The sequence below is a fragment of the Acyrthosiphon pisum genome, unplaced genomic scaffold, assembly GCF_005508785.2.
Source record: "Acyrthosiphon pisum isolate AL4f unplaced genomic scaffold, pea_aphid_22Mar2018_4r6ur Scaffold_3225;HRSCAF=3764, whole genome shotgun sequence".
Lineage (NCBI taxonomy): Eukaryota > Metazoa > Arthropoda > Insecta > Hemiptera > Aphididae > Acyrthosiphon > Acyrthosiphon pisum.
In genome coordinates, this window is record NW_021772630.1 from 21,396 (window position 1) to 32,004 (window position 10,609).

At 27.5% G+C, this 10,609-nt stretch overlaps 3 protein-coding genes across 3 annotated transcripts; 1 reads left to right on the forward strand and 2 right to left on the reverse strand.

The window, feature by feature from the left end:
* Window positions 1-4,354: 4,354 nt before the first annotated feature.
* On the reverse strand, window positions 4,355-6,764 carry LOC103308244 (putative nuclease HARBI1). The gene is made up of 4 exons (XM_008181314.2): window positions 5,961-6,764; window positions 5,405-5,734; window positions 5,155-5,299; window positions 4,355-4,804 (listed from the first exon to the last, which is right to left on the reverse strand). Exons 1-4 carry the CDS (start codon window positions 6,192-6,194, stop codon window positions 4,383-4,385), a joined length of 1,131 nt encoding a protein of 376 aa, XP_008179536.1. The 5' UTR covers window positions 6,195-6,764; the 3' UTR covers window positions 4,355-4,382.
* A 975-nt stretch (window positions 6,765-7,739) lies between these two features.
* Window positions 7,740-8,167, forward strand: LOC103308243 (putative nuclease HARBI1). Its single transcript, XM_029492644.1, has 2 exons — window positions 7,740-7,913; window positions 7,970-8,167. The coding sequence occupies exons 1-2, from the start codon at window positions 7,740-7,742 to the stop codon at window positions 8,165-8,167; spliced, it is 372 nt and encodes a 123-aa protein (XP_029348504.1).
* Window positions 8,168-8,848: 681 nt separating this feature from the next.
* Window positions 8,849-10,201, reverse strand: LOC103308242 (myb/SANT-like DNA-binding domain-containing protein 3). The gene is made up of 4 exons (XM_008181312.1): window positions 10,031-10,201; window positions 9,427-9,523; window positions 9,248-9,367; window positions 8,849-9,186 (listed from the first exon to the last, which is right to left on the reverse strand). Exons 1-4 carry the CDS (start codon window positions 10,199-10,201, stop codon window positions 8,849-8,851), a joined length of 726 nt encoding a protein of 241 aa, XP_008179534.1.
* Window positions 10,202-10,609: the final 408 nt, after the last annotated feature.

A 10,609-nucleotide genomic window follows, 5' to 3' on the forward strand; every position in this document is an offset into this window, starting at 1 on the left:
AAAAAGACCACTTCTATGACATCATATTTTTGTGTCCTTAAAACTACCAGGAATTATTAAAAATAAACTATGAATTATTTTCACGATCATTAAAAATAATTTATTATGTACGAAATAAATGTTTTATATTGTTCAATGAATAATTGTACTTTAACGTCGTAGATTTTTTTGTTTGGTGACAAATATGAAGCATCAACGATCTGTACACTTTTCATTTATACCTACATTCTACCTACAAATAAAAATTATATTTTATTGAAAAGTTTAACTGCGAAACAATCAGGGTGTTTCCGCGGTATAGTTATTAAAAAATAATAGAGAAAAAATATTTCAAATTACTAAATTCTTGATCTTAGACATATCATCTTGTATGGTTTTCTTGGACTTTTTTATTTAACAGTTACCTAGGCATCGTTCGATTTTTCGGTTATACATCGTCTGAACATCGATCGTTTAAAAGGTATTTTCCTCTTAAAGTCGTATTGCATTCTAATTTCTAGTGATTACATAATGTATGCCAATTATATCTAAGAAAATTGTTTATTTCCACCAAAGATGTGGGCAGAAATCCTAATTGTATATTAAGTCATAAGTCACAATATCATTCACTTTACAAAATGCACTATACAAAATTAGTGACTTAGGCCCTTTATCATAAAAAAAAAAATTCTGTATAACGACTTATTACCATACGCATTCTATTTTACCTCCTAAACCAAATACCACATGGCATCTACAGTGGTGCCATTCGACGCGGCTTGAAATTGCACACAGAATTAATGTATAAACTGAAAATGGCCAAAATTGACTTAAGCCCTTTCTCTTAAAAACCGGCCAACTAATAATGAACCAATTTCCTACAAAAAATATTCAGAAAAAAATATTTCTATGTTTAGTAGTAGGTACTTATCAATGCTAGCAACTTTTTTCATTAATGAACAGTAATAAATCACCCGTTAGATCCAGATTAACCGACATACATATCTAAATGCAGTATTAAAAGTAGAGCTGCAGCGGTATTCTGTAACTCGATAAGCCGTTATCGACAAACGTCGTTAATGAGCGCTTATCGAATTTCACTTTATGTAACGAACTTCCTTAATGAAAGTGCGATTCCGTATTATCAATTATTCCTAATTTTTCGATACAAAAATTATTTTTTTGTTACCGACAATTTCGTTATTCTTATCGAATAACCCAAAGAGTTTTATAAAATGAACCAATCAAAAACTATCTTGCTGATAACCAAATTGTATTATCACAAAATGTAATATAGTTCTATTATTATAATTTTTATTGTTTTTCTGTAAATCGTAATTTCTTTTTGTAAATTGTAATACAGATGCGTTTGGCTGAAATTAGTAATTACTAAATATTAATTAGTATTAATCTGCACTACACAATACTAATATGATGAACGAAAGGTAAGAGAGTATTATTAGTTACCTAGTTAAAATGTATAAACTTACATAGATTACTCAATTAAATAACATTTACTGTTACCTAATATAGTAAGTTGATTTGTACAGTAATACAGTTTCCATAATATACACCTAATTATTTAATTTAATATTCATCGATTCATCTCTTTTTAATTAAACATACTACCTAGCATACAAACCTTATACATATCTAAGATTAATAAAATTATGACTTATGACTTAAATGTTTATACTTTATAGGTCCTATTTAATTCTTACAAATTATGTGGTCTATACATTTTGGATAGATGTATTATCATATGTACTTGTGTGTTATTCTAATCTAGCCATGTATTATTAAATAAACCTACAAAAATTGTTATAATTTTTTTTTTACCAGTATGTCTAGTGGACCTCCTACTAAAAAAAAGAGACAAGGTCGTAGGAACAATAATCAAATAGAGTACCTAGTAGACTATTTGATTCAACACCCGAATGTAGCTACAGGGAAATTCATGAAAATGAATGCAAGAGATGCACTCCAAGGATCTTGGGAAGAACTCGTTAGACAATTGAATGAGATGCGAAGTAATGGGCAGTCTGAAAAAAAAATGTTAAATCTTGGAAAGAGGTTGGTACAATGTATCAGGTACATAGATGTCCACAAGATTTTGTGTTAGGTACAGCACACTTATTAAACAGTACTTTAAATGAAACTATTAGAAGCTAACCTATTTCCTTCAATCCTCATTATTGTATATGTAAAATAAATATATTAGATTCAAAGTTATACATACATATTTAAATACAATTTATAAATTAATATCTAATATTGGTCATTACTCATTGATCATTATACTCATTAGCTTATTACATTTATAATATAATAAAATAATAATACTAATAATACAAAAATGGTAATAGATAAATAAATTTCATAAAACATACAATTCTTGATAAAAAGTACTAACATTTTTCGTTTGATTACCATTGATTCCTATTTTAATTTAATTTTAAGTACAATAGTAAATTATTATTCATACTATTTACATGCACTATGTTGTTAAATTAAATATCTATAGACTCATTAAATAGTAGGTTATTTGAAAAAAATATGAAGTAATATGCTGTATAGTAGGATTTGAATGTTTATCTCAGATGGATATTTTGTTTATGTCATGTCTTCATCTATCAATGTTTTAAAAAGTATGCTAAGTTTTGAAAAAATTTACCAACATTTGCTAGCCCAATAAATAGCCCCAAATTTACTAAGCTACAATGACAGATAAATTTCACTATTAATAAAGATTTGTAGACACCTCAAGTGTATAATTGATTTTTTTATTTTATGATCAAAAAATAGTCTTGGAGAGATCAAAAAACAAAAACGTCAAAAAAAGTTAGTGCACTTAGAAGAGAAAGGGTGCAAACAGGCAACAAAATAACTAATACACCTCAACTATCGGATTTGGACAAGAAAGTTTTATCGATTATTATTTATTGGAAATGAATATGTTGAAGGGACATCGTGTCCGGATTCATGGCCCGAAGAGCAGGTATTTTTAAGAATATATACATAAAAAATTATAATTTTTTTAGCAAATTATAATATTTAATAGTAAATACTAATACCAACAGTTTTGCATACAAAGTCACCAATCTGTTTAAAAATAGTTTATTAAACAGGTTATTAAACATTATTATTTAACTCAAATTAAATAACCTATTAGTTTTTGTTTGTATTCGAAATAAATAATCTTATATTTTTAGGAAAATAATGTACAAAGGACTGCTTTTGGTGATAGTAGTATTTATCTAAAAGAACCAGCATCTTTGGCATTGGTAGTAGATGAAGAAAACAATAATCAAGGTTTGTAATTAGTGTTATATAAGCTTGTCTTCTTCTTTCTTCTTCAATATTCTATATATTTTGTATTCTATACCCTTCATCTACACCACCATAGGCAACTGTCAACCATTTCTTCTTTACTCACACTCTTATATCTTATGTACTAATTTCAATTGAATTCCAATGTAGAAGATGATATTGACACAGAGAACATTGAGTATGAAACAATTAGTTGTGGCTTCGTTGAAGTTGATGAAAATGTAACACTTGGTGTTACCAGTGAAGGTCAACAAATTGACAAAACTGCAGATCAAAGCAATATAAGGGGTTCTGCAAGTTCTAAACGACCAAGTAAGTTACAGTGTTATTTAAATGTATAGTTGTAGTCAGGGGCCCATTTTGGGGTAGATGTACCCCTATATTGATTGTGTAACCTAACCAGGCATATACATTTTATATGGTACCAATAAAAAAAAAAAAAAAACCAAACAAACAAACATGGCAAGTGGTAGTACTAGTAAATAAAAATGTATAGTCTTCAAAAATCTCATAGTGATTTTAATTGTTTTTTTTCTTCTAGAAATAGTGAAACAAAATCTTAGAAGCCAGCTACAAACAGCAAGAAATACATTCAATGTTATTGCAGAGAAACAAACTGATTCTATCAAAGTTATAGCAGATTCTTTTTTGGTAATTGGAAAGGCTCTTGACAAAATGGCTGACAATGATATACAAAGGACCGAGAATGAAAGGAAGATGTTAGTATTGTATGAAAAAATACTTGAAAAAAAGTAGCCCAAGTTACCATTTAGGATATCATATAAATATTGTTAAAATTTGTTTTGTCTTAAGATAATATGTTAAGTTTTAAATTTAAAAGACTGTTTGTTAATCAACATAATATATTTCATCACAATATTTGTACATTTCAAAAAAATTGGACCAAGTTACTATGAAGGATATCATATAAATATTGTTAAAAATATGTTTATTCTTTTTTTTTGATCTTTAAAGAAATGTTAAGTTTTAAAATTAAAAGACTGAGTTTGTTAATTAACATTTATTTTATTTTCAACATTTGTACATTTTCCAGTGTTTATTCTCCTTTGATTTTAATCATCTTCTCTATCTCTTAAATTATCAAACTGATCTAAGATTTGTCTTTGTATCCGCTTAGCCACTGCTCTTGGACCTCCTTGTTGATCGATATAATATGGTATTTCTAGATTCGCATCCATATTTTGACCAATTAGTTCAACATCTAAATCTTCTTCGCGATTAGGTAATTTATAATGAATTCGCGTGTTATGGAGCGTTGCACAAGCATTTACTATTCTGCCAGCTTTATCAGGAGCATACATGAGTACTCTTTGATACGAGAGGCACCTCCAAACACTTTTAAATACACCAAAAAATCTTTCTACTACATTTCTGGCCTTACAGAGTTTTTTGGTGTATTCAAATTGATGTGTCCCTTCTGGATAATGAGGTAACGGTGTCATGAGCCATGGTTCTAATGGATACCCAGCATCACCTAGGTAAAACAATTACATAGGTAAGCAATGAATTAAACAGTAGCAAAAATATAAGTTTAATTAGAGTAGAAGTTAATTTTTTTTATAGTTTGAAATATAAATTTAAAAACCCATTATACTAATGTTCATATGTATTAAAATAAATTAATAATAAGATATATTACTAAATGTATCAATCACAAAATACTATACATTTAATATCAATTATTAATTATTAATATCCAGACGGAACTCAGCAGTTTTTTGTTAAATGGAACAAGGATTTTTGCAGTGATAAAAACCACAAAAGTAATTACTTATGTTTTTAACTAGTTAGTGCTTTGGTGTACAAACTGACTAAATTACTTACCAATTAACCATGTACGACGTTCACCATTATTAAAATGATATTCCATTCCCTGTCGTACGGCAGACACACTCCATATATAAGAATCATTGCGAGCCCCAGGATACCTGGCATTTATATTCAAAATTTTCAAATCCGGGTCAACAATCTAATAAAAAAAATGTATAATACGAGTTTTAAATTTCATAAACAATTTCATAATCAATAAATATTTTTTTACTGCTACCTTACTAGTAATACTTGTAATACTTACTGCTTGAACGTTGAGCGAATGATTACCATGGTGGTTAACGTATGCCTCTTCATGGACAATTGGCGCGAGAATATTGATATGGGTACAATCAATTGCTCCTAAAGTACCTTCAAAAGGTTGGGGCGCAGCTTCAAATTTTTCTCTACCTTTTTGTCGTTCAACAGCTGTCATTGGGAATTTTACCCACTGTCTCAAAAGACGCTGGTTAATAGCATTTGTCACACCACTGATAGACCGACTTACAGATGGCTGGCTTATGTTAAGGATAGAATTACCACCCAAACCTCTTTGGTAACTACCTTGAGCGTAAAAATGAACAGTAACTAGGAACTGAAAAAAAATACAGATAAATATTTAATTAATAGAAACTTTATTTACATAAAAGAGAAACAAATTGTAACTACATTTTTGTTAAGTGCCTATGTAAGTAATATTATATGGTATAGTTATAAGTTATAAGTTATAACTATAGTTATAGTATTTAGAAAACTTTTTAGATATATTTGTATTTGAAAATCAAATACTTTTATGCAAATATTTATCAAGATTAACTTACTTGCACCTCTGGAGATAATCCTGAAGAACGTTGACCTTGTAATAAAGCCCTAATAGCATTTATCACGTCAAATGCTAGTTCATGACTTATCCTAAACATAAATACAAACTCTTCACGAGGAAGATCAAAAGGATCTTGTGTATCTCTCAAAACCCTTCTTTCGATTCGCCGTTCTTGTACTCTAACCCTTTCTTCCAACAGCATCAGTTCCCACCTTAAAAATTCTAGAGCCATGACGTGTATCTTAGAGAACGAGTTAGTAATAATTATTACTTCAAAAATCGCAAGATTAAAATTTGAAAATTGTATATAGATACGAATGCACGATAACAGCTCAATGACAACACGAAATATTACGTTTTTTCCTCTTATCCATCCCCGGTAAGTATTATCGAGGGGTCTTGATGGGTGTATTAGGTTAACGATATTTTATTTTCACTATCGACAGTTTTAACGAAAATAGTTGTTAGGTTAACGAATATCTGTAGTACAGAATCGCTTTTATCGATAATATTCGTTGAGAGAATTTTCGTTAGCGTAACGAATCAAAAGTTGTCGTTAAGCTAGCTTATCGAGTTACAGAATACCGCTGCTGGGCCGATAGCACTTTTTTCCGATATCCGATATTCCGATTTATTTTGCCGATATAAAACCGATAGCCGGTCCGATATTTTATTTCCATGAACCGATATAAAAATACTTAAAAACCCGATATATTTTTCAAAAACCAATACCCGATATATAAACCGATGTAACATTTAAATCATGTGGCATATCAAAACATATTAGATTTCCGCAACGATAAATAATAACAAATTAATAAATAATAAATATTAATAATTTTACAATTTATCGATAAAATCATAACCGCGGTAAGTAGGAGAAATAATTAAATAATAAATAAACGAAATTGAATTTAAATTGTGATTGCATCGTGTTTACTGTGTTTACCAAATCATTTGTTGTTTACATAATATGTCTAAAAATAGCGTTATCGGTATAACCATCACCATTACATACAAATTGATATGCGACTGTATTATATCGGTTTTACTATCGGTTCAGAAATATCGGCCGGTACTAATATCGGATATGCATACATCGGATTCTAATTGGTTCTTCATAATTATATGTGCTAATCATTGTATTCTATTTTTTTCCTACCATATTAAAAAGTACAAAAACTTACAAAATTAAGAATTTAAATATTAAAAAAGTTTATCTGTATACATATTATTTTCTGTACCTTTTACTTTTAATATTTTATGATTAACGATCACTATTAATTATAAAAACTACAATCTAGTTTGAGTATTAGAAAAAAATAGTTAAACTATAATTAATATATTGTGTGAAATGTTTGATATTTGTTTGTTATATTGTACTTATATAATGACAGTTAATATTATCTTAAACAAAAAAATTTAATAATTTAAGAAATTATACCTTGGAATATTATAATAAAATATATTATAATATTATAATTGGTTTTTAATACTCTATTATATTATCTGCTAGTAGTATTCTATTGTAGGTTTCTATTTTTTTACATTTACTAAAAATTGCCTTAAAACTATAAAAATTATGAATTTGTATATATAATAATATTGCAGTCTGTACTTTTTACTTATAATTTAGTTTTAGAATTTAAAAAAATAAAAAATAAATTTTTAGATGTACTACTATTTATATTCTTTTGAGTCATTCAATGTATATTCAGTTATATTAATAACTGTGTTAGTAAAAATTAAGTTAAATTTTTATTAAATCTTACTAAAAATGCAATTTAAATTTAATAGATTTTCTAAAACTACAGTATTGCAAAGTTTAATGCCCCTCGTATTTAATGACATTGAAGCCGAATTCAATGACAATTCAATGAGAGGCCTTCCAATTCCACCATTATTGAAACTACTTGCAGTGTTACGGTATTATGGAACTGGAAATTTCCAAGTGAGTAGGTAAATTGAGTGAGTAATGATAGTGATCTACTCTATTTTTCATTGCAGATAGTTACTGGTGATTTGGTTGGTATTAGCCAACCAACTATAAGCAGATGTGTAAAAGATATTTCAAGAATAATAGCAAGTAAGTTACCGACTTTTGTAAAGTTTCCTGCTACCCTAGAAGGAAAAATACATAATCAAGTGTTATTTTCAAATATTGCTAGTAATTTCAAAATAATTTGTTCATTATGCTTTAAATAAGTATATACACAGTTAAAAAATTATTTTTATTCAGGATTTGTTGGTGTTGATGGTGCAATAGACTGTACCCATATATCAATACTAAATCCTGAAGGTGACCAAGGGGAAAATTTCAGGAACAGAAAAGGCATATTTTCAATAAATGTACAGATTTTGAGTGGACCTAGATGTGAAATACTGGATATTGTAGCTAGGTGGCCAGGATCTGTTCATGATAGTCGTATTTTTAGGTACAAACATGTTTTGTTATAATAATTCTGGGTATATTTTTATAACTCTAGACTTTTCTAGAATGAAGAATGTATTTAAGTTGTAAAAACTGAAATACTCAAAATATATAAAATGTATTCCTTAAGTAATAACATATTATATGTTGTTTATTTATAGCAACAGTAATATCAATATAATTTATGAACAAAAACAATTATAAAACTTATTGAACAAGTATTATATTATATATCAGTCTCATAAAAAAGTATATTAAAAAAAAATGGTTACCTTTTAAAAAATTGACTGAAAAGCATAACAAATATTTATATAATAATAGTCATATACCTAATTAATAAAATATAATTTATACTTTATACTTTATAGTATCATAACTTTTGATACTAGAGAAAACAAATTTTAACAAATTTAACAATATACAAAATATATTAGGTATATATTATTTTTAATAATTTATTCATTAATAGTTCTTTTTAATAATTCCATTTCTGTTAAATGTTTCTCTTTACGAAAAATTAAATCATTAGAAGCGACTTCAGTTTCAATTTTTCTTCGTTTCAGAAGTTCTCTCTCATTTTCCATTTTTAAAAGTAATTCTTCCTTTAACAAGTTATGTATCTCTTCATCATTAATTTTTTGAATCTCAACTCGTTCAATACGGCTTGTCGCTTCAGCTGACAAGTTTGATTTTTTGTTTTTTAAATACTGCCTTGGTAATTCCACTTGTTTTCCAATAGATTTACTTGGGACAGCATTTGTAAAATTTGCATCAGTATCATTAATATTTGAATCTATAAAATAATTTTGTTTTTGAATTTTTATATCTAATTTTAACATTAATTTTGTTATTACCAGATAAATTATCATCACTAGGTTGGATATTAAACTCCAAATATCCATCAGATGTAATTACACATGTAATATTGTGACTAGCGATTGTATCACTGTCAATGGCCCCAGGAATTTCACATGCTATGTTAGCAAATTCATCGATCAATGGTTCTCTACTAATTTTTCAACTGCTGGTCCACCTCCAGGCCTCAAAACCGCTTGTTTATGAGAAGTTATTTCAGATTTTCTTTTTGTTTTGATGTTGTGCCAGCATTTTTTAACTTGACTTACAGTTCTCTATAAAATTGGTAAATAGTAAAAAAATTGAAAATATGCTAATTTTACTATAGTAGACTACTAACATATAAAATGTGACTACAATTTTTGGAAGTTCATAAAATAATGTATTATTTGTATATGCAGTTTGCAAGATTGATTCCAAAAAAAAGTATAAATAAATAATAAATTGTTAAAATCAAATAAATTAATAATATAATTGTTTTAAAATAATGATGGAGTGTCAAATTAATTTTAACAAATTGTTCGTATCACTTATAGAAAACTACCATGGTTTACCATATTATATTATATAAATAATTGGTAACAAATTAATCTTAGAAGTAGAAACAACAATTATATAATAGTATAATACCATCAATAGGAACTTAGCAAGCTGTCTAAATATTATTTTTGATAATCAAAATAGGTATAGTCCCTATCTAATACACGTCCTCTATTTCAGAGTACTAAAAACACGTTAAACAATGATTAAACATAAAATATAATATTTAAAATTCAACTCACTTTTGGATGATCACCACTCGCATTGAAAGTTTTGGTAATACTTTCCCATGCTTTGTTTTTATCGTGAATGCTAAATGCATCAGTTTTCTTATTTTCCACCACTTTCTTTAATTGTATCAATTCAATAATTAAAGATTTTTCGGATGCTGAAAAGGCAAGTCCTTTACCCATTTTGACTAGTCGTATTTAAAAAAATAATATTTTTTTTGAAAATGTATTTACATAAAAACGAATATCGTGTAATAATATACAATTCGTGAGTGATAACAGTGATAATGTGTGATAACAATCTATAACCATGTGTGACCATGACTTTGGTTATCAAAATAAGAATAAGAATTACTTTTGCTTATAACTTTTAAAAGTATGACTTAAGCCTGTTTATGAATATTTATGATTAAGCATTACCTTTAAAAGTAAAAGACAAGAATATACTTAAGAATTGATTATAAATACGGCCCTAAAAAAGATACGTGTGCTCAGTGTGACAGAATTAAAATGCAACTTTCAAATAATTTGAACGAAGAAATCAAAATGAAACTTCTAATTGAAAAAAATGAACATCATAATAGTGCAGAA

Excerpts from the sequence above, each read along its gene's own strand:
- LOC103308242 (XM_008181312.1), bottom strand. The coding sequence starts at position 10,201 with ATGGGTAAAGGACTTGCCTTTTCAGCATCCGAAAAATCTTTAATTATT. Across the intron at positions 9,524-10,030 it reads CGAGTGGTGATCATCCAAAA|AGAACTGTAAGTCAAGTTAA; the intron begins GTGAGTTGAATT and ends CCAATTTTATAG. Across the intron at positions 9,187-9,247 it reads TAGTGATGATAATTTATCTG|ATTCAAATATTAATGATACT; the intron begins GTAATAACAAAA and ends ATTATTTTATAG.
- LOC103308244 (XM_008181314.2), bottom strand. The coding sequence starts at position 6,194 with ATGGCTCTAGAATTTTTAAGGTGGGAACTGATGCTGTTGGAAGAAAGG. Across the intron at positions 5,300-5,404 it reads ATTCGCTCAACGTTCAAGCA|ATTGTTGACCCGGATTTGAA; the intron begins GTAAGTATTACA and ends TTTTTTTATTAG. Across the intron at positions 4,805-5,154 it reads ACGTCGTACATGGTTAATTG|GTGATGCTGGGTATCCATTA; the intron begins GTAAGTAATTTA and ends TGTTTTACCTAG.
- LOC103308243 (XM_029492644.1), top strand. The coding sequence starts at position 7,740 with ATGCAATTTAAATTTAATAGATTTTCTAAAACTACAGTATTGCAAAGT. Across the intron at positions 7,914-7,969 it reads ATGGAACTGGAAATTTCCAA|ATAGTTACTGGTGATTTGGT; the intron begins GTGAGTAGGTAA and ends TTTTCATTGCAG.